Source organism: Sparus aurata, chromosome 15 (genome assembly GCF_900880675.1).
Source record: "Sparus aurata chromosome 15, fSpaAur1.1, whole genome shotgun sequence".
Lineage (NCBI taxonomy): Eukaryota > Metazoa > Chordata > Actinopteri > Spariformes > Sparidae > Sparus > Sparus aurata.
Window position 1 is genome coordinate 23479166 of NC_044201.1, and position 27456 is coordinate 23506621.

Sequence of the window (27456 nt, forward strand, 5' to 3'; positions counted from 1 at the left end):
TATGAGTGCAGGTTGTAAATTTATTTCATGTCCATTCTGTTAGAGGAAAGGCCTTGTATTCTTGCTCCTTCACACACGCACACACACACACACACACACACACACACACAAACACAGCTCATAAAAAAACAGTTACTTAGAAAAATATACATTGATATTAGAACTGAAAACTTGAGATTCAGTGTTGAATTCAAATATACAATTTGCATATTAAGAAACTACAAAAAGGTCAGAAAAGGTGGCTTCGGTTCGAGTCCGGTTTTCTTGGAGAGAACACGGAGGGCAAGCATCCAGAAGAAGGCACTGTCATTTTCTGATCTCCTCATAAAGCTTATTGAGCCTACATTCAGCAAAAACAACATCAGGTTTTCATGTGTGCACGAAAGACGAAGAGAAAAGGTCGTGGGTAAGACACTTCTTCCTGTTTTTTTTTAGGTTTTTTTTTTTTTTACCCCTCCCTGTTTCATCCTTGATGCCCCCCACATACTCTGAAAAACAGAAACTCGAGCTACATACAGGAGAGCCCAGCTACTGCTACAGTACTACAAATCTATGGTTAGCTGACTTTGGAAAGGTCATCAGGTTGAAAAGACAGTGGGGGCTTTTAAGACTAACCCTCACTTTCCTACTCCTGAGTTAAGCTGAATACCCATTTAAAAAAAAACAAAAAAACAAAAAACAACTAAGGTCACTGCTTTTTGATTCAAACAGTAAGAATGTTCAAGGCAAATGTGTCATTGAGAAGCCAGCTGTTAACAACGTACTTAATCCTTTTTCCTTCTACATCACTTTCATCTTCCTTCCCTTTCAAAAACATCCTCTACTCTTTCTCACAGCCCTTCTTAACATCCATCTCTTGGTTCATCGTCAATGTCCAATAACTTTCCAAAACAGTCCCGACGCAGTCTTTTAAAAATCTCCTATAAAATGTTCAGTTTCTCTCAATCTGGTCAAGATCCAGCTCTCCCCCGAGCTGGAAAATGTCCCTCTGTGTCCCGCAGTCACCCTTCCAGAGGGTGCATTTCCCGCCCAGGATGTCTACAGGAGACCCGGGCGGCGAGTCCACGCTACAAGCCGAGTCGCTATCCAGCTCCTCGAAGGATGAATCCTCCTCCTCCTCGTCATCTCCCGCCACTTCCTGACGTGGCTCCAGTCCCAGCTCGGGCACGGCAGCGAAGTCCGGTTGGCTGAAGGCGTCAGAGGTGGGAGGGGGCAGGATTGATTGGCAGCCGTCAGTGGCGGAGAAGCCGGGGCAGCTCAAACTCTGAAAGGTCTGTAGTTTCTGTATAGAAGAGACAAAGAATAAGTGTTTTTCTTCCTGTTCCTGCTGCTGAATATTTGAGCTTCGGTATGTGCAGAATGATGCATGTGCAGAGTTTGAAAGAGAGGGCTGTTTCACATTTTAGGTTTCTGTCCCCATCTTCTCCAGTTGTTAAGAGAATAATGCAACACTGTTTTGCATTGAAGCTACAGAAATATTTGTGGATTACAAAACTTCACCCGACTTTCCTCCAGCATGAGGGCGAGCAGATAATGATGGAATTCATTTTCATTTTGGCTGATCTTATCCTTTAAGAGGCATGATTTGTGACATCACAAATAGTTTGAAAGCCATCCCGGTCGAACATTCCCGTACGTAAGAGGCCCCCGGTGCACGTACGCCGGGAACTGACTTTACACTGAAGTAGGAGGCATGTTCACATATTCTAGAATTTCTGATCGGGGAGAGGCAGATGTCGCCATTTTTAGGATTCTGATGTGGTAATTGGGTGAATGGTAATGAGGTTTTAAAGTCATGATCACATCCCGGCTAATGAGGCCATAAAAAGTAGCAGAAGAAGAAGTTTGTCCGAGGGAATACGAGCTGGAGGTTTTCCAGAGTGTCAGTTTGGAGACTGGGTTTCAGCTCGAGAAAGCAGAAAGCTGGCCTTCCCTTTCGGGAGACGGCATGTGAACATGTAAACACGAGAGTGCGCACGAGCCATCGAAGAACTACACAAATTCTAAAAGAGAAAAACACTGAGACGAGCTGCAGACCACAGAGAGGTATCTTGTTTCAGACTGCGCTCAGGGCCCATTCATCACTGCCACTGTGAAACACACCCTGCGCGGCTTTCTGTCTCGTTTGAGCCATTGTTATTGACAGTTTTTACGATATTCTGTAGTTCTGTGATGTCGGAAGAGCAGGGGGAATCTTTTACGGCCTGTGATTTTGCTCTCAACACTTGACCTTAAAAAGAGATCTAATTCACTAAGAAGTCGTCTGCCGGTTTGCCTTCATGCTCTCTTTCCACCCCGGATTCCTCTCTGCAACAAAGAAGAGGCAGCCGTGAAATGCAGTGAAGGGGTTAATGATCTCTGGAGTGCCCCAGCAGCAGATGTTGGAGGCATGGAGGTGAATAGAGATGAGGTTTTCTCTATAGCGCCTCAGCTTACATGACAGACACCTCTAATGTTCCCCAGTGTGTTCCGACATTGCCTTTCCTGTTACAATGAACTGGGAGTCTCCCCTTCTTAAATCTCACTTTAGCAGGCTCACTTTTTTTTTTTTCTCCCCCCCCCGCCCCTGATTTAGCACGCTCCAGAAGAAAACTATAAGGCAGGATTTTGGCTGTCCCGAGTTGCTGGATTAACTTTACATGTAAGCTGCTCACGCTCAGGACACTCCATCTGCAAACGCTTGAGGTGATCATGTGAGGAGTGGGAGGCCTTCGCTGTAGTTACCCCACTGGAGTGGAAAAGGGGATTTCTGAGCCTTCGTACTATGTGTGTTCAACCCCCGGTATTACCCCGCTACTAATTATCACAGCAGAGGAGGAGACGAAAGGAAGCGAGAGGCGGAGGGGGAGGAGGAAGAGGAGGGGGGGCAGCTTCTCCTCAATATGCTTTCTATAAAATCTAGTGGGGCTGACTGGGATTTGGGTGTGTGTGGTGGCAGGTTGGGGGTGCAGGGTTGGATTTCTGCTGTGTACCCAGCTTTATATGCGTTTTATTTTTTATTTTTTTTGTTCCTTTCACCTGAGCATACCTCCAAACAGATGGAATACATCCAAACCATATTCACTGTTACCACACACGCGCACACACACACGTTAAACTTATCATTTACCGACTACATGATTGGCATTTTAAAAGTCGGAATCCTTAAAAATGTACCCCGGTGATTTACTGGCACGCTTCCATAAAGTTGAGAGACTCGCAATAAACATTTTTAAAAAGAATGAAGCAACAAAGGCCAGATATCCTGGCTTTGATTTATTATTATCATCCAGTGTCTAGCTCCAAGTCTTTGTGTTGATGTAGTCTTGCTGATTGTTTTCGGCCAGTCCCCAAATTTTAATGTTGTTGAACTTTTGATGCAGCCGTCTCTGCCAGGACTTGCTTTGGAAAAGAGATTCTGAACCTCAAAGGGGAATATTTCTGGTGAAATAAAAAGGATAGATACAAATATTTAACAAAAAAAGAAGGACACTAAGGCTACAGATACTTTGAAACCACATGTTTCATATAATACTATTAAAAATACTATGTTAATTATACACTTGATAGTATCAACAAATGGATCTACAATCAGGCTTTTAACCCGAGGCTGCACAGGTACAATGCAGACGTCACTGCAAATGTGTTGGTACATGTTTAATGACATTTTCTGTACCAGCACTGTGTGGTGCAGGTTGCTTAATGATCATTTTTCTTTACAGTAGTATCATAACGATTAGAGTCTAAAATTCTAAAATCGAGACTAAACCTGACAGCGTACTACATTTCCCAGAATTAAACTGCCTTTTCCTTCGAGCTGCCTACTTCTTCCCAACCCCACAATTCCGGTTTGTACTGCAGGGCTTTCTAATAATTTCATAATGATAAAAAGCTCTTCAAGACCCTGAGACAACAAGCTGTTAGCCGTTTCCCGCTGCAGGAACTTTTCCCAGGGACGAGGAAACTTTGGATGAGCTCGGGGGACATCATTTTATCCTCCCTGCTAGAGGGGTCGTATTTTCCAAAAGTACAGGAAGTACTTGCAGCGAGTACTCAACATTTTCTTTCAGCTTCCATTTTTAAAAATCTGCGGCAGCAAACCAGTTTGTCTTTTCGCGCGTCAACATGGAGGTACAGAAGAAAGCATACGACAGGTGGACCAACATGCATGATCGCACGCAAAAATGAAAAAAAAAAAAAATTTCTAAATGTCACTGTTGACTGATGTTCAACATATCACGAGCCCGATCAAATATCTGAATCATTCAGTTCTCTGACATCAGAAAAACAGATTTAAAAGAAGAACACACACCCCATTTGCACGTGGCTAATATCATCACAGCCTCTTCTGTTTGGCGATACATGGTCAGTAATTTGTGGTGGAATCGTGGAATTACGGACATGGCAGATTCACACAGGATTACAATCACAGACGTCCTCTGCAATTACAGCTAATCACTCTAGGTCCCTGTGCCAACAGAGTTCAGACTGGTTTAATAAACAAGGCAGAAGACATCAACAAAGTTGTCCGACACGGTGATACTAAACTCATGACTGCTGGCCGTAAAGAGAATTAAAAAATGGGCTATAATACAATCAAAACTCACTCATGAGATCTATTGGATAACTCTTTAACTTTTCTCATCGATCAACACAACCACTGCTTCCACTTCGAAGTCTGAACTGGACTGAAAGGCAGCTGCTGCCAGAGAAGCGCAAGCCAAGAGGTTAGACAAATATTCGCCTGGTAATTAGGCCAAACAACAAACATCGCCTCGCTAAGGACTTCAGCAAATGTCCTGCTGTGAACTTGGCTCTAAACACAAACACGCACATATACTGTATGTATGAGCAGTACAAAATCACAAAGCGAGTATATTTCTTTGGATCACCCCAGTGCAGAAATTGGGTCACATAAACAACATCCAGTGACACACCGGTCTGAGGAAGACATCCAAACAGACCTCCAACAGCAGAGTGGAAAACAAAAGAGAGGGCAGGGGTGCAACAAAGACGGGAGAACTTAACTCATTCCCGACAGGCGGACCACATACTTGCACACCTCCGCGTATATTATCTGTGTGTGAACACAGCTACACTGGTTTTGAGTGTACCGCGGATATGAATACAGCTAAGAAAGAAGAAAAAAATAGATAAATATGTAAAGAGTGAAGGTTAAACAAGCAGAGGTAATAGGTGTGACTGCACACTGGGGATGCCTCAGGGCAAGTCCAAACATGTCATTACATACACGGCGAGTGCCGCACCTGAAGACGCCCACCTAGGTGTTCCTATAAGTCTGCTGGGCTCGACTCTCAGCTATGATCGCCATGTCTGCCATCCCAGGAATGAGAGGGATGGGGAGAGGAGGGGTAGAGCCGAGCAGCTCCAGCTTGGGCCAGCAGAGGAGATATTAATAGAGAGGAGTGAGGAGTTGGTCTGCCAGCTTCCCTGCAGAAATAATACCCCCTTTCTTCACCCTGAATGCACAGACAGCCGCACACATGCATTCGAGCTCGACACGCCTCATTTTACCACCTCTGCTGCTAACGCAGCTACGCCAAAAGGTAACCCGGCACGTTTCCTCAACCGAACTGAAGTCGTCAACAAAGAAGACATAAAACAATCTCGATGAAACTGGCAGAGTTGGCCTCACACGGGCCATTTCCTCAAGAGCAAAGTGTGAGCTGCGTCAACAATCGTCCAGCCAGTGACCTAGAATCAAGAGATAACATTCCCCATTTGACAGCTCGCTACGCCCACTACGCCGAGGAAAAAACAATGAAGGGCCAAGGTGGAAGGGCAGCCAGGGATATAAACAAGGCACTGGATGGCGGAGTGAGCTGATACACTGCCGCTGACGGGGAGGATATTCGAGGAATTTTGGGGGTGGCCGCACGTAAATCCCTACAGTAGTCAAGTAATAGCCGTTTAGCACGACATGCATCCGCAGAATTCACACCCGCCTTCATTGACGTGTTCGGGGAAGCTGGAGGCCAAATTACACCATGTTCCACTGACAACACACACCGGGGACTTCACGAGCCTTAACCCCCAACCCCAACCTGCAGCAGACTGTTAAGTGAGGACAAGAGGCTGCTTCGTGTTGGTATGGGTGATATCCAAAATGTATCAAAAATAGGCAATATTATCGTCTATTTATGGTCAAAATGTGGCATATGTGACAATTTTAAAATGAAGACGCGATCTACAACGTGTTCAAAGTCTGACAACAAAACAGATACTTCACTTGATGAGGCTCAAATTAAAAAGAGAAATGTCCCACACTTCAACCCGTTATGCTCTTTTCAAAATAAAAGCCTGAAAGATTCAGTAACAGCATGGATATTGTGAAAAACGCCGCATCTGACGGCAAATATCGCAGTGTTCGCTAATGTAACACTGAACTAGGCCTTCCTTCAGGTGTCACAAACATGCACAGACTACTCTTGTATTTCTTCGCCTGGGCTTCATTCTGTATTACTCATCCACACACACCCCTATAAAATGGAGGAAGTATGGTGGCCAGTGTGTGTAGGTGTGAGAAGAAGTAATGACTTTTAATTTACTCCCCAAGGCAGGGCCGAATGGGGAGCCGTTCCAGCCTGAGAGTGCTGTGATGAAGGCCCACCCACTTCTTGAGAGGGAGTGGGAGAAAGTGTGTGTGTGTGTGTGCGCGCGTGTGTGCGTAGCCAGGGAAAAATGGAGTAAGAGCGTCGCTCAAATCACAAACACTGTCAGCGGCCAGCTCACACATCACGTTTGCCCAAAAGCAGCTGGAGTAAAACAGTCGAACACCAGAACCGCAGGTACCAATCACACAAATTCTCAAAAAAAGAGACATAAAAAAAATTCTCATCTTTTGCCAACCCTGACAGTAAATCTTAATTTCTTTCTTTACTAGAACAGACGTAGGTTGTAACCAGCCCCGGGTTTCCACATTATCACTTCCTTTTCCAGACGGTTTGCCAGCGACCAGCTTTCCCCCTGGCTCCTACTGAGACAAAACACCTCATTAACCTATGACAACCACGTGAATCTTCAGCGGTTGCTTCAGGGAGTTTGTGGTTTATTTCATTTATAATAAGCTTCGACAATGTGAAAACCCAGCTTGGAAAGTAGATGCGGCCTTCTGACCTGGATGCTAACAAAAACATGAACATCAAGTCTGAGCCGTTTGGAAGCAGAGGACGGAAGTAATGCGGTACGAATGATGAGTTACTGAACGATTTCCGACAACACAAAAATCTGTAATCTCTACTCTTCACATTTTCAAAAACAGACTTGTTTCTTTAGTTGTTATGCATTTGAGGGGTATTATCGGTTATTTTTACTTTGCATCAGTGCACAACCCCTTCCTGCCATCACGAGACTGATTTTGAGCAAGCTCCTCAGTTGAGCAAGACGAAACAACGTAAAAGACAGAAAAAGACAGAGAGGAAGACGTGAATGACGCAAGGTTTGGTTAGCTTTGCACAGAAATACTTTTACTACCAGTAAATACCAACAATTGACTTCTTACTTTTATACTCTGACTACATTTCAGAGCCTGTACTGTAGGTTAAATCGGTAATTCTACTTAATTTCTTTTCCTTCTGAAAAGAAAGTATCTGTACATTGCCACTTCTGTGTCGAAGAGAGAAAGAGAAGTGAGAGACTAAAAGAGTAAAAGAGGGCTGTGTCACCGCTCACTTTCCTCCCTTCAGGCATTCTTGAGAGTGTGAAAGTAAACACAGCAACAGTAGATCTGAAATGACCCATCAAACCTGCTCTGACTCCTTTCAACACTGCTGACAACATGAAATCTTGCAAGTTGGTTCAAAAACATGCACACCCACACACACACACACACACACACACACACGCCATAACCACACACACACACACACGCTCACAAAATGGGATGTCTGCAATCTGCTGAGGTCTGAGGTAAACGTACGCTCAGACGCACAAACACACACATGGAGGCAGTTTTACATGTGTGATCATCGTGCCCGATTTTCCCCTCTTAGCTGCTGGCATGACCAGAGGAAACATGCCCGCTAGGCTCCATTACCAAAGCCTTGTTTATCCAACCCTGGCTAGGTCCTGAGGGCGACTGGCTGGGAACACAAATCTTTGGGAAGAGGAAGGGAGGGCGCAGAGGGGATACATCGATGCTACGTTCTAATAAGAGAACAGGAATAGGGGACAATATTTCCGTGACAGGAGGTGCGATGCGGGGAGATTTTCAGCACGTCGAGTGCAGTCAAGTCTGAGTCATTACATGCAACTAAAGGTTGGCTTTGGTGTCAGTGGCTGCTCACTTCAAGAGCATTAGAGATGAATAATGAAGGATCAAATCAAGATTTTTCTGGGCTCTGTAAAAAAAAAAAAAAAAAAAAACATCAGAGCACTGCCAAGCATCAAAATAGGACATGTCATTAAAATACTTCTGCGGTTCTATTCTGGGTTTGACCAGGGGTCGTTTGTACTCTCCGGCTGCTCAGCTGCTTCCTCTGAGTTTACAAAAAGAATAAACAAACACTTTGGGCAATTGGGAGTTCTGAGCATCCAAATATCCCCACTGTTAATCACCCAGGGTTGCCTGATAGTAGACAGAGAGCAATGAAAGATGGAAATACAGAACGGAAGTTGCAGAGAGGAAGCGAATGAAAGGTGAGGGGTCCACCATTTGCATGGCCTGTTTACCCAACAGAGTAAATGAAATGATAAACCGGAGCAGGGCTTGCTGGAGCGTGGTGCTAGGCAGCGTGACCGAACATGAGGAATGCTTCTTTAGTAAGCACCACTCCTTGAACCGGAGGGAGGGAGGCCTGAGATCACTTAGCCCTGAGGCCTCGGACCGACGACCCAGAAAACTTAATTCAGCCTGATTTAATCCAGCTCCCTGATCAGATTCAGAGGGAGACAGGCCCGGTTATGTTTGAGAATCCCTTGAACTTCACTTTGGTCTGAGAACAAAAAGGTGCCTGTCTGCTCTTGAGTGCGTTTGGCCCAGGATTTAACTTTATTTTGCAGCATTAAGGCATGATTAGAAATAAGATGATGCTAAATTATGTTTAATCAGTGAACTACAGGGTTGCTAAACTCTGGAAATGCATGTGATTGTGTGTGCTTGTCTGTGCCTGTCAACATTTGTTTAACATTTTCAGCCAACCTGAGTCATCTTTGCCAGGTCCAGGGAGGGCCGCTGCTCCTGGGCATCTTCTTGCCTCCTGCGCTTCATACCAATCTTTTTGTCGTTTAGCACGCAGGGCTGGGACCGGCTCCGAGACAGACACCCTGTGCCCCCGGCTCTTTGGCCCGCTCTCCTCCCCAGCTCTGGCGTGGAGTCTGGAGAGCTGGCCTCCGATGCCTCTTCCCTCTGGAGCTCTGGCAGGCTGATCTGCTCGTGGGAGAGCGAGAGGGGCCTGAGGAAGTGGTGATGGTGGGAGTGGTGATGATGTGAGGAAGGAGAGGTAGGGGAGACTGGGGAAGCAGTGAATTGAGGGTGGAGAGGCAGTCGCTGGTTGAAGAATGGCAGGTCGAGGGCTCCTTCTGAAGGGATGCTGCAGCGCGACGGCAAACTAAAGCTGGAGCTACGCTGCATGGCGGGAAAATGGCCGCTGGAGAATCCGCCGACTCCTGCTCGGACACTTCCGCCACTGTGGCACCTCCGTTTCTCCACCGTTGTCCACACCCGGGAGCCTTGGGGCCTCCAAGATGAGCGAAACCCGCTGAATTCATCAGAAAACGACAGGGAGCGACACTGACGTTTGCTCGGGGGCGCTGTCGGAGCCTGGCTGGTGGCTGTAGTGGTGTAGTGTGCAGTGGTGGATGTGGGGTGGCAGCGGGGGCTGCCCACACTGCCATCGCCAAGGCTGAGATCTCTTATCAGACTGGTGATTGCTGTGGCGCTGCCCGGCTCCTTGGCCCAGTGCCAGCTCCCCGGCTCTGGCATCACATCCCACAGGCTCTCCAGACCGGCACCAGACTGGCAGGGTGCTCTCTGCTGGATGGCACAGCTTTTCCCAAGGTCCAGCCACCTATCTGTCTCTGCAAAATTAAAAAAAAAGCACAAACTCACTCTCATTGACAGCACGATGAATCCTAGCTTAGAGCGAAGCAATCGTATCTGACAGGAACATTCAATATTGAACCAGACAGACATAAAAGCAAAAACACACAGAACTAAGCTGAAGGCAAGAGGGATCGGTTGCCCTAAGGACAAGCTGTTTGAAGTAAAAAAAATAAAAGGCAGATGTTTTGGTAACTGCAGTAAAAAAGGAACTGAACATACAGTACACTGCAGAAAAATAGACTTTTCAAGAAACTCTCCTGCCTATACAGTATAAAGATGAAAATATTTTGGACTTTTGCTGCTACGTGAGCAGAGCAAACGGAGAAAAAGGACAACAACCATGCACAAAATATTTCAGACTTTGTATTATTACCTCATTAATACTTGTAAATACTAAAAATTCTGAGTTTAAATTTATTTTCCCACATTGTGACAATTGTCAAAGTTTCCCATTGACATGACTTGGGGCAGTTACACAGCGCTGGCCACCAAAACTCAGAAAATCACGAGCTGTGGTGCGCAAGTGAAAATAGTTTGTTTTCAGTTGCTTTCTTTTAAAATGAACGACAGGATTATGCCAAGAGGAAATAACTCAATTAATTCAAACCAGTGCGGCTCATGTGCAACTGTGCTGAAAGTCACCGAACAAAAACTGATAGCAAGACGTTCCGAGTGCAATCTAGGAAATCAGTGTTTTGTAAGTCTGAAGGAGTTGATTGTTTTACAGTACTCGACAAAAAGCTAAAAACTGTCTTGCACTGAAATCTGTCCAAGACACGTCAGTGCAATGGAAGCCTTTCTTTCTGAAGCATCCTGCAGACAAACAAGTCCACATTCCTGACTATTTTAAAACCTACAACAATGCTGATCCCAAACACACGAACCACATATTACTTTGATAAGAATCAGCCTGTGAAACAGTTGGCACGTCACTCCCATTAGTCGAGCGGTTTGCAAGATATGCTTCGGAAGGCAGTCTGATTTGCCAACTTGCCTCACCATCCGCACAAAGGAGTCAATGAGATAATACACCTACAGTAAAGTGTCTTTGTGGCCTGAACTGCAGAGCCAAGTGGTGAAGTTGTGAATCTATTGAAGCTTTTGCCAAAAAAGAGCCGCCTTGCTGATCCAAATCCATTCCTTTTGAATGCTTGTCTCTCAATTCTGGCATGCTCTCTCGCAGCCTGGTGGACGGAAATCATTGTTTTGGGCGGACAAACAATGCACGGGGGCTACAGCGACGACCTGACAGGAATGTTAGCAAAACAACTCGACAAAGGGAGAAAGGGATGAACTTCAAAAAGGCCACCCTTTGAAAGCAAGAGACAAAGTGCTGGTTAAACTAACAAGACGTGCTCGACAATGTTGAGGTCAACATTAACAGTGGAAAGATAGCGCCGCGCTCCTCCCCGTGACGTCATCGCGTCTGTCCCCAAAAGAAGAAGAGGATAGTGAGCAACAGCAGGCCTTGTATTAACAGTAGCATGTCTTTTAACACGGGGGGTAATTACTGCAACACCAACAGAGCCAAAGGGAAATTGTTGACATAGGCAACAGCATATTCAATTACAGTTCGCTCCCGTGAGAGCACTGTGCAACGTTGTGTGAAGGCAGGTGCACCCTGATCATGAGAGGGGGATGAGTGACAGACAGAAAGGGAGAAGTGAGAGACGGAGGGGATAAACAATGAGACGCTTATAGCGGGAGGGGGGGGTCGCCGACCTTGATGGTTCAACTTATCAAGGGATTAAAAGGGGCAATCCATCACGCGGTTACATACGTGAAATATCGTTGTGACAGAAAAGGAGCCCACTTCAACCATCGATACTGTCCAGATCCTGAGTGATTGCAAAAAAAGAAGCAAAGACAAACAAAGACATAAAGTGAGATTAGGGAGATAACTCACCCACAGTTCCACAGGAGAAGAGGGTGGTCCCTCTGCTCATGGTGTGGAGGTCACGCTGTGGAGGACAGGCAGACAGAGGAGCAGATGGTCAGGGCGATAAGAAAATAAGCCAAAAAGTGCGGAACTAAAGTCCGTGATGTTTGTGCTCAAGCCACAATGAGAAGATTTATATCGCTTTCTTGCTACTTTTATTACTTCTTATTCAACCAGTGGTAGAGAGAAACCAAATCCATTTTCTTGACCGCAATTCTGAGAAGTTGCACTTCTTTTAAAGCTACTTTAAGGCCGCTCCACTATATTTGAAAGATAAATATTATTCTTTTTGATCCACTATATTTATTTGACAGCTATAATTACTACTTACTTTGACACAACTTTGAAATGACTACTTAAAGGATAAGTTCACCCAAAAAGGAAAAATCTGTCATTATCTACTCATCCCCATGTCGATAAAGAGTCAGGCAAAGTTCGGTCGTCCACAAAACATTTCTGGTGTTTCACAGCAAAACAGTGTTGCAGCATTCTCCTAAACAACTGAAGCAGATGGGGACTTGTTTTAAAACGGCATAATCTAAGTCTGAGGAAGCCCAGAGTTTCCAAAAATTGATTTGAAAAGACGTTGTTTATAGACTTTTACAGCTGAACTCTTAGCTGTAGCTGCTATGCTAAGGCTAGCACACACGGACATGCTACCCTACGCTAGCTTGGTCAAACAAAAAAAACACATGTGTAGTTCATGAAGCACATTTCTTCACAAAGATCACATTATACTTTCACTTATCATGATGAGATGCTGCTGAATGCCAATTGTACCCTGTAGCCAAATAAACACCTTTGCATTTACGTCAGATTTCATAGAGAACAAAGGTTTAGGGAGTATAAAACAGTTCTGTCTACCCACGCCTTTCATCTTAAGACACCTACACACTCTCATAGTTCACTTCTGACAACAGGGTGGGGGCTGTTTGTGCAGAGGACAATGCCATGATACATGGCTCTGACTCACCTTGAGGTTATAGTTACCACAACAACAATGTTTACTTGATACTTTGCACTGGATTCTAAGTATATACGAGACAATTCAATGAAACACTCAAACCTCAGGACTGTAAAGTGTAAAAGTTGACAGTAATTAAGGGTTGCTTAGATTTCAGAGACAAAATCTTTAAGATCTGAGATTTTATATATGCAGGGCGATGGCATCAGGAAGAGTAAAAGCTTTGATAAGATGACGTTGCAGATTGCAACACAACTTATGTACTGTTGTGTTATTTTAATAGAGCAGATTAAAATGATAAATAAAATGCCCATACTCTATCTATTGTCAGAGATTCTTGGAACTCCAACTGAAACCACAGTGCTGTTGAAAAATGTAATATAATAAGCCCATCTTCCTTTAACCATCTGCAGGTCTGGGTCGAGTTTAGCATTCCTCAGCACAACCACTGAAACAGAGGTAAGCATTTTCAATGACTTCCCTGTCTGAAAAGAATGAAAGCCTTTCAACTACTCCAAAACCATCAAAGTTACATACAACATACAGTATTTACTACGCTGTCAAACGTAGCCTCCCCGCTGGACTCTCGAGGCGCTTACGTTACATGCATGTGGGCAGTTAGCTAAAAACAAGTGTAAGCTAACTCCACAATATCTTGTTTCAGTTTCTGCTGTAGAAATGTTCAATGAACAACACAGAGACTGTAAAATAAAGCTTACAGGTGTTTAAACATTGGACCAAGCAACATTAAGCTAGCCTTTCCCTCCGCTGTAAATCTTTGTGTTAAGCTAGGCTAAACACACCCTGGACTGCTTAGTAGGCTGAATTCACAAATATGAAATTGATATTCCAATCCATCTGAAGTTATGACAGCTAAAAACAGTGTCAAATGCTCCATCTTCATTTCACTGTGACATAAATGACCGCTAAAGATAAATTTACTCATTAAAATTCCGAACAAGCTAATAAATTGTGGTCTAGCGTGCTTACACACAGCGTTCAAGTGTCCGTGACTACAGGTGGCATGTGGGCACTTCTGTAATATAATCACTGACCTATGCATTTTGCTGACTAACTGCCTAACATGTGAAACACTTGCAGATCCTTAACTGCACCGAAAGTTAACAACCAGTTTGTTTTGTATTAAAACTCAAGCGCTTTCCCTCACCAGCCGTCTCTCGATGCTCTTGGACCTTACATCATTGACACCCTTCTTCTTTTCCAGTGTTTTCAAGAAAATGATCACCATTGTAACGCGCAGCTCTGCTCCAGTCTGTTCAGCTGCAGAAGAAGGCCACGGGCAGCCATCTTAGACGAAGGCGGAGGCCTGGTAGTGCATTTGGGCGAAACAGACGACCGGTTGGTGACCTCCCATCTGCAGAGCAGCCCTCAAGTGCTGATGATGATGAGGGTGGTGGAGGTGGTGGTGGAGGTAGGAGGGTGTCTCTCACACTTGAGACGATCCCTGCGTTGACGGAAAGAGAAGTGTGTAAGAAAAATATAAATACTCATTCAAACAGTGCCATTTCAAAGGTTTATATTTAGGACACAGTGTTATCTCATCACAGCAGAACATAGCAACAAAGATATTTTCCACTTGGCTGCACTGCATCCACAGCCAGTTGGAGCACATAAAAAATAAAAATAAAAAACAACCTCTGGGTGTGTCTGGCTGGCAGACAAGACGAGCAGAGAGATGCGCCTAAACACAGCTCAGGTTTGAGCAAAGCCTAAAGCAAATTATAGACAAATATGGGCCAGTTGGCCAAATCCCCCTATGAAAAATATGACCCTTCAATTAAAGGGTAAATGCTACAATTTTACACATTCAAGTGTGTTTACAGGTCTTGTGAAGTACTACTGCATATGTGAGAAAGTATGTAGTATGAAGCCTTTTGTGGCTCCAGAGGAAGTTGCATGTAATCAGTTAATTTGTTCTGAATGATGTCACTCAGTGGCTATGTTGCATTGTGGGTAATGTAGGAACCAGGTGTTAGATATCACTTTCTCTGCTGTATCACTTTTGATTATTTGTTTTAAAACTTACTAAACTAAATCATAATGAGTCCAACAGTGTTTCTAGACCAATGGACTACTTTTCAACACTGGTGCCTACATTACCCACAATGCAACTTGAGTGCCAATATGTGACATCACTGAGGGCAATTTATCAGATCACATGCAGCTTCCTCTGGAGCCACAAATGGCTTTAAATTACTTTTTTGTATGTAGTAGTACACCCCCATACCTGTTACTTGGTAATATGTAAAATTGGTGGACTCAAACTTTAAGTTACTTTTGCACATTTCTCCTACATCTACTAAAGACAACAATCTAATGCAAGGTTCGTGTAAATAACAATAAAAGTGTCATCCACCACTGTGCCTATGTGAAGAGAAGCATTGCAAAGCGCGGTCACTGTGCCCCGTTATATTCCGTTCTAACAGTAAATCTAATAAGACCAAATGAATAAGGCACATAAACAGCTGAAAAAAATAGGAAATTCAGCCTTTTAATCTAGATAACAAGAAAGGCTAAGTGTTTAGAAGTTGCTCTTCAATCATGATCAATTAACTAAAATGAACATTTTTAGTGCTGCAACCACTTACAAGCAATATAACCAAAACTCAGACCAACAGGGAGGAACGTACAACAATACCTGAAATTACCCACTGCAACCATTGCTAACAAACAATTACAGAGGAAATACAGGATACTACGTGAATCAAACAGTTTGAATTTGGCAGCTATAGCCTAAAGGAATGTAAAACAGAAGTAACTGACACTCGCACAGAAATGGCGCAATGTCTTTTTTTAAACACAACAGTACTCAAGCGTAAAGGAAGCAGACACCAGTTTATCACGTTCACATGATCCATGATCTCAAGTCTTGTCGTATGATAGAGGAAATATTCACATATAGGGTCTTTTTGATGTGTAATGGTATTTGCCTAAAAGCTGAAAACAGACAAGCTCATGAAATCACAAAAAAAAAAATAGTTGAATCTAATTATTGGTCTACCCAGGGTACACAAAAATGAGTAGAAAACAGAAGTTTACTGCTGAAATAGCTGAGAAAAACGAGTGCTAACTTGTGTTTTTCCAGCATGACACTTACAGTAACACAACCACTCATTTCCCCATATAGCTAAAAGCCTTCAGAGAGCCCGTCTAAAAAAACAACACGTGCTGCCATACGCTAAATTTTTTCCTTATCCCAATGTTTAATGGAACAGTTGCCGTGTCAACAAAATCCACGGCACATATGGAAACCTAAACATGCTGGTACAGAAAGCAAAGTTCAGCTAATCTGGGAAAAAGACATCACGTGGCTCCAGATGTGGCGAGGACATATGAATAGAAAAAGGGGAACATATATGGAGCTGCGGTTGCCTCATTGACGTCCAACGACAGTAGCCACCACAGTAAACACAAACTCATAAAACGCTTGGAGGGAGTCATATGTAAGGCAGATGGTCCATATGCTTTTTTATGGCGAGCATGCCTCGTCATGTCTGCTCTACTCAGCCCTTCTGATGCTACTTAATGCATGGGGAGGATCGAGGTAAACGACGGGCAGGCTCAGTTACGTTTTCCTTATCCTCAGTACGGAAAGAAAAAAATAAAAACAGTACTAGCCGCAGTGACCTTCGACTTCAGCTTCTCTCCTTCATTAGCCAACCGCCGAGCACACTGACGGCTTCCAATTAGAGAGTATGAGCATGGTTCAAATCTCCCAATCAACGGTCGGCTAATGACAGCTCTCTGCTGTGGAGCAACACAGGAGGCTAATGGATCGTCCAGGCCTGCTATGCTATCCTGCCCGTGTAACATGTGGTTTCATGGTTAAGTGAGGGTTGTTGCACTTATAGAACATGCTTTAGGGAGAAGCATGCAAGTGTTCACTGGGAATAAAATGTGTTTTTTGTGGGACAGGAAGCAAAATCGTCATAAAAGAAAAGATGGGTAGCTTGCTCACACAGGGATTTGATAAAAGGCCGTTCTATGCATCGAGTCAATTCTTGTTGCTTCAGCTATGTCATCTCTATCCCTCTTCTCCAGCCCCATGACTACATGAAGACTATAAATGTTTCATGTAGGCCTGCCCCAAACCAACTGCTAGCATATGACTCCCATTAACTCCATTTATCCCGGAGAGTCAGTGGAGCACAACTGGGCCTCCGCAGGCGAAAGGGTCTGGTGCCGTTGGTGGGAGTCGGAGGAGAGGGGGAATGCACTTTCGCGATCAGTTTTGCAGATTACTTGCTGATTAGGTTTGACACTGAGTAATGGGCGTGGCACTGTAGCAAGGTTTGTGTACACGACATGAGTGGAGGCTGAGGAGCATGACAGCCATGTGTAAAGGTTGTTACAGTGTGCTGTTTGACTGATGTGGTTAGGAGGTGTGACGGATTCCATCTGGGCTGAAAAATGCACCTCGGGATGTGTGCGCGTAAGTCTGTACATGCTGACCTGCAGTCGTGTGTGTGTAGTGTGTAGTGTGTAGGGACTGGCAAGTGGGGTCATGGGAGAGGGCAGGCCGAGTGTGAAGTCAAACCTGGAGCCATGCTTACTTAATGAAGCGGCTCCTCACGACGGGGGAACCGGGGCTTAATGGAAGGCGAGAGTAGATTTATTTTATTTTTTGCTTTAAGTGAGTCTTGGTTTTAAAGAAAATAAGCTTAATTCAACCTGCTGTCAAACTAAGAAACAACAAGTCAGTTTGTATGCCGCCTAACCTTCAGGTTAGACTGGTCTGACTCTTACAGTATGTGGTGTGTTAAAATATCCTAAATCTCAGTGAAAATCATTCGATTCGGGTATCTGAAAGTCGGACCAATCAGCACACACAAAAGGAGTGTCTTCAACTACGATCTGACTCACTCCCCCTCGATACTCCCTCACATCATACATAATAATTTAAACAAGGCATTGTAGGTGTCAAATGAAGCACAACCGTGTGACTGGATGTGCTAGTTCGCCCTGTAGGTTAGTGTAACTGAAAGAAATTTGACCTTTGCAAAACAGCTGCCATGTTTTTTTCTGTTTGCATGAACTTGCTTGGCTGCTGTTTTTTCAGTCATGTAATCATAGTCAGTCATGTCTCATACATCCTACTTGCAATGACGCCTGTTCTGAGCAAGGTCTGGCTATGCGTTGTAATGTCAAATCTGGTTTCTGTATTGTGCAGTTGTCATATCACATTTGATTAGCACTAAACTGACGGAAAGTTTCATTACTGAATGGAAACTATGGTGACGTTTGCACCGATTTAGAGTGTTGTCAAAGTAATCAAAAGTAATAATTGAGTAAAAGTAAATATTTTGTGTTAAAATATTACTTTGGTGAAAGTCATATATAGATATATCTATAGATAGATAGACATTTATTCTAAAAAGTAACTAGGAATTAAAGTCATTAATTAATGTAGTTGATAAAAAAAAAGTATCTTATTTGCATTAAAATGTAGTGATTTGAAGTGTAAAGAAGCAGAAAATGGTACAAGTTCCTCAACATTGTACTTAAGCACAGTACTTCAGTAAACGTACTTAGTTACATTCCATCACTGCCTATTTAACATTCAGTGTTCATGTAACTAAATTTGACCTCCAACGTGGGCTGAAATCTAATGGTAATTCTGGTCAGATTTGTGTACGCTGGGCTGCAGACAGCAGCTCTTGGCTCACAATAGCCAATGACTCAGGAGGGCACTAGAAAGGGCAGCTAAGATAATGTGGCTCCTTGCCCAGGCTGTGATTTGTACAGGCAGATGAATAGAAGCCTATTTGGGGCCCCCGAAAGTTCTGTGACGGGGTGTTTGGTGTCCATCACCAATTGGCTTTGGTTACTGCATACTTGTGTGGAGCGCGTCTGGTGTCAAGACTTTGATTGGTGGCTGCAGCTGAAAGAAACCAACTTATTTTGTACTGATGAAATGTTGAAGAGCAAACAAACACAACCCTGCAGGGGTGATTCAAGTTAAACACACCATGCATATCAGGCTCTTATTTTGAAAAAGTTAAATGTGAGTAATCAACTGAAATTTTTAACATCTTAGAACATATTTCCTGGTGCAAGAAGCTGGACGTTGACATCTGTTTTTACGTAGTCGAAAAGGCCATGAGAAACAAACTTAAAACATCAAAAGGAAAAGTTTTGCACAATCAGGTTTTTTTGTCGTCTGGGGCTGAATAAAAGTAAGAGCCGTTCTTTTGTGAAAGTCTGCGGCGCGGATTGTTAATTCAGGGTGAACACACAGCCACCCCTCTCTCATAGAATGTGGCCGAGGTCGTAAAAATGGTCCTGGGGAGGTCAAGACATACCACTGGATGCTCTGGCCATCACCCTAGTACCCACTGGCACAAGAACACTGGCCAAAAACAACACGCCATCACACAGCTAGATCTTCAGAAGTGCAAAAACAATGAAGGGCTCATTCAGTCAAACTTTGTGCGTCGTCAGTAGTCAGGTTCTGGCTTCCTTCTGCAGATTCCCCGGAAGGTTTCTCTAACGACAGTCCATCAGCCTCTACAGCCACCACTCCTCTAGCCTCTAGTTAATGAGAAATCTAAAAAGATCATTTTCACTGTGGAACAGGGGCAGACATCTAGAACTAAGGCCCTGGGATGAAAACGGAAGGAGTAAGCGACTTGAAAGAACTTCTTTAGAATCAACCTGAAAGTCCACTTAATACTGTCGTTCCTCTTGCTGCTTAGTTGGCATGAAGACACACAACACGCATAAGCAAGCAAGCACACTTCCCTTTGCAGTATACGGGTTGCGCTTCCCTTGTGGTCACATGCCGCTGCTGAATTGGGTGTGGAGCGCACTGACTTTATTAAACACATGAAGAGAGACAACCCCAAGTGATCCACAATGCATTGTGACATCGAGTCAACTTCACTGCCTTACTGACCACTTCTGCTTTGAAAGAAGAACACAATAAAATAGCGCTGTGACACCATATCCCACCCTGATTTAACATCCAGTCAGCGAGCAAGCAAGCAAGCTGCATCATAAAGTAAGTTTACCATGTTTACTTATATGTGATAGCTTTGAGATGCGGTTAGATTAACATATCTACGACTGCAACACTCACTGCCAGGGAGCAGATTAGTCATAGTTGTCAACATAATGTCATTATCTAGTCACAAGGGGATTTTTCCCAAATAAAATCAATTTAGTCAGTTGCCCAGTTTTTTGTTTTTTTTTAAACACATTTCGAAGGGCCCGTTTCTCTGTGACTTTCTTCATAAAACAGTTGCTAGGTACTACACTGTTTCGAGGAATTTAAGGGTAGCCATGGCAGCCAAACACAAAACACATAACAGCGACAACTTATGATGTGAAAACGTCCGTCATCACCCAACAATAAGGAAGAATCTGAACAGCTCATCATTTCTTTATCAGGGAGTGTGTTTGTTAAAGGAAACTGGACCATTCAACATGTTCAGCACAACACAGCTGCTCTGAAATTTAGTTGGGGTCGACCCCTGTGTCTCAGACCAGGACTTGGTTAACTGAAATCTTTAGAAGCCTGACAGGCATAGGATCAGGTGTTTCAGTTTGAGTAAAGGAAGGTATGGGGGCCTCTTGCCCCCTGGAGTGACCCTCGCATGCCACGACTCTCCATACATCACGTACCCCACTAATTACACTACCCCCTCCTCCTCCTATCAATCCTTGCCTTTCCGTCTGTGGTTTCTTCCATTATCCATGAGTGCCTGTTCTGTTCTGTGCACACTAACCAGAGCCCTAATCCATCAGGGATACATTACATGGGAGCCTCCAGCGCTGATAGCAATACGCTGCAATTGCTCAGCTCTATAAGGAGGGGGACCACTGATGTTATACAGACTATCAGTACCAATAAACCAATAACATTACTACCATTACATAAAACCCAGTCTCACATTGCCAGAAATATCTCCACACTTTCTTTCAGTGCTGTGCCAGCGTTGAAGAAAGGTCTGACTGAACCCACTACCATTCTGGAATAGGGATTGTGTGTATTTCTTACTCATGTTGAGAGGTGCCAATGCTGTAATCCCTTGTACTCAGAACTTGGTAAAAAATGTCCAACACATAAAAGTTTAATGGTTTGTCGGAAAAGTCTGATAACAGGCAATCCATTTAAATTCAAAAGACGACAGTTCCAGATTTACAGTCTGAATGTGTCTTAGTGCATCTGCTCGGGGTGGAACATGGACGACGGCAGAAGATGGATGCCTGTATGACAGGTCCCTGAACTTCACAAGCAGCTACAGCAGCCGATTTACAATTAGTTCACTCGAGAAAAAAAAAAGAGACAGGAGGAGTAGGTTGGTACAGTGTGCTAGCATAGACTTGCATCAAGAACAGATCAACCGAATTAAAATGTAAACGGCGACTGTTGTTAAAGCGCCTGTCACAACACAAACACAACATAAAGTAAATAGTGATGAAAAGATAATTGTTCACTGTGTGTGTTGCCACACCGCTGTTACGTTGCATGCAAAACATGCATATCAGCTCTAGATCTAGCCACATCAATGACCTTTTTTTTGTTTTTTTGTTTATCCATTTATTCTTTGTTTTGTTTGTTCCACTTAGTTAAGTGCCCTTGGGTACCCTGAAAGGCGCTATAAAAATTAAATGTATTATTATTATTATTATTATTATTATTATTATTATTATTATTATTATTATTATTATTATTGTTATTGTTATTATGTGTTTACATTGGTGAAGTTGGGTTGGATGGATCTTCTGGAGTTTCCGACTTGGAATTTTGACTTGAGTAGCCGTTTCATTGCACCGTTCCGTGTCTGGGGTGACCCACTGACCCACCCGACTACCCCAGCTGCCCCCTGATTCCGACTTTCTTGCCCTTTATACTACTGCACTAAAGGAGCAACTCAACAAGCGACAGAGGAGGGGTAACTACACCGTGAAACTTTGAAGTCTATGTCTACTGACCAGGCGGTTGCATTGGTAGTGAGAACGGACTGGGATGCATTTAGACAAAGTCTTGAACACCAATTCTGAACCATCAACTTCCACCTTGCAATGGACTGCAGCATAAGCACACCATGCATCGACGGTGCCCTTGCAAAATAGCAACATACAGATGGCGAAAGCAGGGGGGGAATTTTGACTGACTAAAATAGTCGACCAATGGCAGCCAGTTACCCCCAGCATACTTCCTGTGGGTCAGGCTACATAATACCACGCTCATGTTGTGGCGGTATATTATGGCTGAGCTGAGAGTGTGAATGGGTGTGAGAATGTCAGAAAGAAAACCACGAGCAGCATTCCATCGGCCCATTCATTCATTCATTCATTCATGGGGGGGCTCAGCTCACCATATGGACCCTCTGGCTGCTCAGCATAGTGTGTAGCAGGGGTATAAAACAGATGCAATTTGATGCTTGCAAGTTCTCCAACTCCCTGAGAGTGCTGTAAAGAAGTTTTTAAAAGCATTCATTTCAATTTATTCATTAGAGCAAGATCTACAGATGTCTTAACAACATCGAGGACTGATCACTGGTGTTCTGTTTCCACTTTTTGAGCAGTCGTTGTTGTGGGAGGGATCCAATTCAACCAAATCATGTCTAATCAAATTGTGGGCAGAATCCACGGCATCATCGTTTTAGTCTTACCAGGCTTTGAATTACAATGGGAAAACACATGCACACACACACACAAACACATGATAACCTAAACCTGTCTATTGCAATACTTAAGTTAGATCTTCACTGGCACCCTTCTAAATCTACTTCCTGACATTCTGCAGTGAATCAGCTTTTCTGCTGCCAGTAAGCTAATCAGTTGCAAATCTTCCTGCTTGATGGTGCACCGTCTTGTGTTGTTGTTTTGGGATGCCCTCCAGGTATATGAAAAAACATGCTGACAGACGAGAACCCGTCTAGTGAGAGACAATTAGAATATGCCATGAAGGACAACAGAGGGGAATTATGACACATGTCACCCCGATAATTGGCCCTCTTTGAACAAGCAGGGTTGTCGGAACATATTGTCTCTGTTCTCAAGCCAGGACTTGCTCAAGAGAGCCATTTTGGAGGACGTAACTGATCGAGCAAGAGGATTGAATGAGGAAGAACAGTAGCCAACTGTAAAAAGTCTCATCTTCAACTCTGTGTTACTTTCGTGTTGTGCTAGAAGCTGGTTGTTCATGGTCACTGACTCCATTTCTCAACTAATGTTAGCCACCGTTGCACTCTGTTAGCGGAGCGGAGAGAGTCACTGAGACTCGGCACTTGAACGAGCATAAAGTCACATCCTTTGGACCTTCGTGGCAAAATTCAACACGAGTCCTTAACAAAGAAATCCACAGTCCAGCTGCTTTAAAAACAACTTAAGCAAATCGTCCACAGGCTTGAATGTGCAGCCGTTGGAGACGGATAAGGTCTAGTTTTTCCTGCCCTGTTACAACCTGCTCACATACGTCTAATAGAAAAGTTTTACGACATGTAAATGGCTACAAGTTATTCCAACAGAGCCTCTTTAAGTTTTGTCACAACTGTGGAAAACATGCTCTAAAAATACATCAAATTAGACAGTCTGTGCCAAACACCAACAGAAGCTTTCATTTCTCCTTTTTCTTTTTTTGGGAGGGGGTTGGTTGTTTGCACAGAAAAGCCATCTCCACACCGCATGATTCAGACAGGAGCTATGTGATGGCTGACTTCTTGAGGTGAAGCCAATCCAAAGTAGCTGAGGAAAATAAACAGAACAATGCCAACAACTGTCACTCACAACCGGGGTGATGTGACGACACGAGCCAACGGAAGACAAAACATGACCTCATCTGGACTATAGGCTTTTCCAAAGGAATACAGAAAAGACCTTTTGCATGCCACAATTCAATACCATCAGACACCAGATCTCCAAACAAATCCATGCCAGTGAAGTGCTCTTTTTTTTTCAGATGAGATAAAAACTAAGACCCTGAGGCTTTAAAGTCACTCATTTGAGAGTCAAAAAGCAACACCAGAGCCAACTACGAACTTAAGGATGATTCTACACTATCGCCAAAATAAGACATGTTGATGGAAGCATTCCCATTGCATCCCCGAATGCTTTTCATCTCTCAGTAGAGTCTGGTGCCTGTCTTTGGGGGGTTGGGGGAGTTCTTCTCTGGTGTATGTGAGAATGCCTCTTTTCTTTTCTTTTCAGCTGCAGGTCCTTGGCTCTGTGGGCGTCGAGACGCCAGACTTACAAATCTATCATGTTAATGAGGAAGGAATATACAAAATGAGGAATAAGAGCTGGTACTAAAAAAGCGAGAAATCACCTAAGTTTGTTTTTAACTCCCTGAAGCCAAGTGGTATGAGTTTCAGTGTGTGTGTGTGAAGCAGCAGCAGTTATGACAGCAGGTCACAGAGAAGAAAGGGAAGCTTCTGAAATGAATAGAGGGTAGCATGGAAGCACAGACAAGCATGGCTAACAACCCTTTTCTGGTAGCTTTGCATAATGCCTTGGGCCAGAGAACAAGGGAAAGAAAGAGAGCTAGAGTGTTAGTGGAGCAGAAAGACAAATAACAGCCAAAAAAAATAAATAAATAAATAAAAATAAAAAAAAAACAGGCAAAGGAAGATACTGAAATATAGAGAAAGTCAAAAAGAGAGAAACTGACAGAAATTGGAAAGTGGCTGAATGTGTAGACTGAGAGAGAGTTGTACACACAGACGGAGAATGGACCAGTGGCTTGCTCAGCACACAGGCACACAGCTGCCCACTGACAGAATGGGGCTCTAATAGGGCCTTTTGCCTGCAACACAAAGACGTTGCAAATGTGCGCGTCTTAAGCACACACTGGAGTGCAGAGTGATCCCCTTTAAAAACCCACCGGCCTTAATTGCGCCCATAAATTATGTCTATAGTTAGTCCAAAACCAAGTCTAGAGTGCAACAATGCCAGAACTGTTGTCGGGGACAATTGCAGTGCATCAAGTTGTGCTTCACAAAAAAACATTTAAAGGCTAAAAGTGATAACTGGCAACGGTGAGAACGTCAATGTGTCACTTGCTTCTTCCCCTTCATAGGGGAATAGTGGGGCTGAGTATCGAAGCTCTGTTGACTAAAGACCAAATGTTTCTGGATTGAAGTGAATTATTTTTTTTATTTTTTTAAATCACAATCAGTAATCAAATATTTCCACATTTAATTGGACAATATTTCAAATAGGCTGTACTTAATCCAAGTTTCATTTAAAAAAGGGGTGCAGAGCTCAGGTACTGGCACCAGTATAGACAGTCTGAGCTCTTGTCAGATAAAAATCAACAAGTAAACTACATTTGCAGGTTCACATGAAATAAGTTGATAGATAACTTGATAAAATGCTTGTTCACTTCAAGCCAAAACCTTCCAGCAGTGGTTTATTTGGAAATCAAAGCAAGGTGCAATCATCCGACTCTTAGCAAAACTGGAATGACAGATTAGACATACCTACAAATGCCAGTTTAACAAATATTTTTGAGGCACCCTTATCAGGAAACTCTTTGTAGTTAGACAGCAGAGCCGACATGTGATTCAAATCTTTGCCCAGCTCTCTGCTTCACTTCTAGCCTGAACTTCAGCGTGCATTTCTGAGGGCAGGGTTCATCTTCATTTCCTGTTTTAACCAAAACTAGCCTGCCATCCTTGCAAGTCAAGGACTTTTCAATTTGAGGTAGTCCGGCACCAAACCAGTTCTTCGTGGCATCGTGTTTATGGTGTCCACAGGGATAAACCAACTGCCGTGCAATATTAGAGAGGGCAAAACATCATACCAACAGTTACTTCCTAATCCACAATGGATAGGAAACGACACTGACGAATAAGCAGCTTAGTGCCTCACTGCCACTGTGCTCCATATTCAGAGTGTAGCTGCCTTTCATTTTGAACTAAGAGGGCAATAAAGTTGTTACAAAATGAGGGTGAACCCTGTCCTTTGATTAAGACACGTAGCCACCAATAAATCCACACATAAATCAATGCTACACAAGGCAATCGACTTGACATCTATACGCTTAGAGTTGGCAGACTCTTCTGTCCACTCTTATCAGTGTCCTATCAGTCCTCAACATGGGCACGCTCAGTTTCACTTTCATAAATGTTTAATAAAATGAATTCAGAATAAACGATTATCTGTCATGTAGTCGACTGCAACGCCGGGTGTGTTTTGATTAAACTCCAAGGATGCAGCCTATGAAAACTGAAACAGAATTGAGGAAGGACGAAGTGGCTCATAGTTTCAGCCTTTTTCAGCATGAATATCACTCAGAAACCTGTGTCAATTAGTAATCTCAGATGACTATCTCCAGAGGAAACAAGAAACTCCAATGTGTGGTGGAGATCGGTGACAGATACCAGCCCCTCATGACTCAAAGCACTCACGATTCTCTCAATCTCTCCTCAGAGTTGTGGTGAGGAAGATGTATGTCAATATGAGCTGCAGAGCGACCGCACAGCCTCCCCACCTACAGGTACCGTTTCTGACAACAGCCTCAGCTTTATTGCCCCAGTTGATAGATGGAGGGGAGTTTGCAGGCTCAAAAAGAGCTTGGTTAATGTGTGCAAACCCCCCCAGAAGGAGACATTTTAATGGCAGCAACAGGTTGGTCAGGCTTGGACGAGCAAGCACAGTAGATGTTCTTATTTGGATGGCAAGACTAATGCAAAAAACAGCTGATTAAGAGCAGAAAAGTTGCACTAATGAAGCTGGCAACCACACAGACATGCCACAAGCTGCACTTCTGTGTCCCTTGTCTGATTTGAAGGCAGAAAACAAATGCCATGATAAGAAATACATATGAAAAAAACACATTTCCGTTTTCGGATGTGTGCCCAAACTAACCCAACACTGCTGTCATCACACGTTTAAGTCACATAAGAAGAAAAAAAACAACATGAGCAGACAAAAGTGAAGCTCACAGCAGAACAAACAGAGGAAACATGATGATGCATGCCTGAACACAGTTATAATGATCACGTATCCGAGCAAAATGCCCCTTACTACCTGGCCAGCAGAGGCTCTTTCGAAGTTAGGTCATCTTCAACAGAGGAGGGGAAAGCAGACGAAAATCAGGGGAAAAAAGGAAAAAGTTTCTCGCAGCTGCAGCCGCCAGTTCAGCGTTGCCAGCGCAGGACTGAGCAGGACTGCGAGCGACTGAGAGCTCGCTGCTGCTTTCAGCCTTCAGCACTGATTGTAACAATATCCGCGTACGAACGAGCGATGTGAACGAGGGGTGGACGAGACCAGAAGAAAAGGACTGGAAAACGTGTTTACCAACGGGGATACCGCTTCACTGCACAGTTACATCCATAACTTGTACTCTTTAATTCAAAACAACACATTTATTTTGTGTTTGATCACACGCGGCGTAAAGTTTTCCCTGCACCTTACACAGTCCACCCCTGCCGAGTTGGTATGTTCCACCGTCAGGCATTTACGATACTCATGTGCTATTTTCTTGTATTACTGTATGCTTTTCATTGATGCTAATGAAGCTAATAGTTGTTGACATGT

At 43.7% G+C, this 27456-nt stretch overlaps 1 protein-coding gene across 2 annotated transcripts; it reads right to left on the reverse strand.

Annotated features, from left to right (window-relative positions):
* On the reverse strand, nucleotides 1–27117 carry LOC115596982 (protein FAM53B-like). 2 transcript variants are annotated; one of them, XM_030442496.1, is made up of 5 exons: nucleotides 26947–27117; nucleotides 14192–14410; nucleotides 11949–12003; nucleotides 9140–10017; nucleotides 1–1282 (listed from the first exon to the last, which is right to left on the reverse strand). In XM_030442496.1, the coding sequence occupies exons 2-5, from the start codon at nucleotides 14192–14194 to the stop codon at nucleotides 932–934; spliced, it is 1287 nt and encodes a 428-aa protein (XP_030298356.1). In that variant the 5' UTR covers nucleotides 14195–14410; nucleotides 26947–27117; the 3' UTR covers nucleotides 1–931. The 2 variants fall into 2 exon arrangements, with proteins under 2 accessions (XP_030298356.1, XP_030298355.1); XM_030442495.1 differs by having other exon boundaries at nucleotides 14114–14410.
* Between the last annotated feature and the right edge of the window lie 339 nt (nucleotides 27118–27456).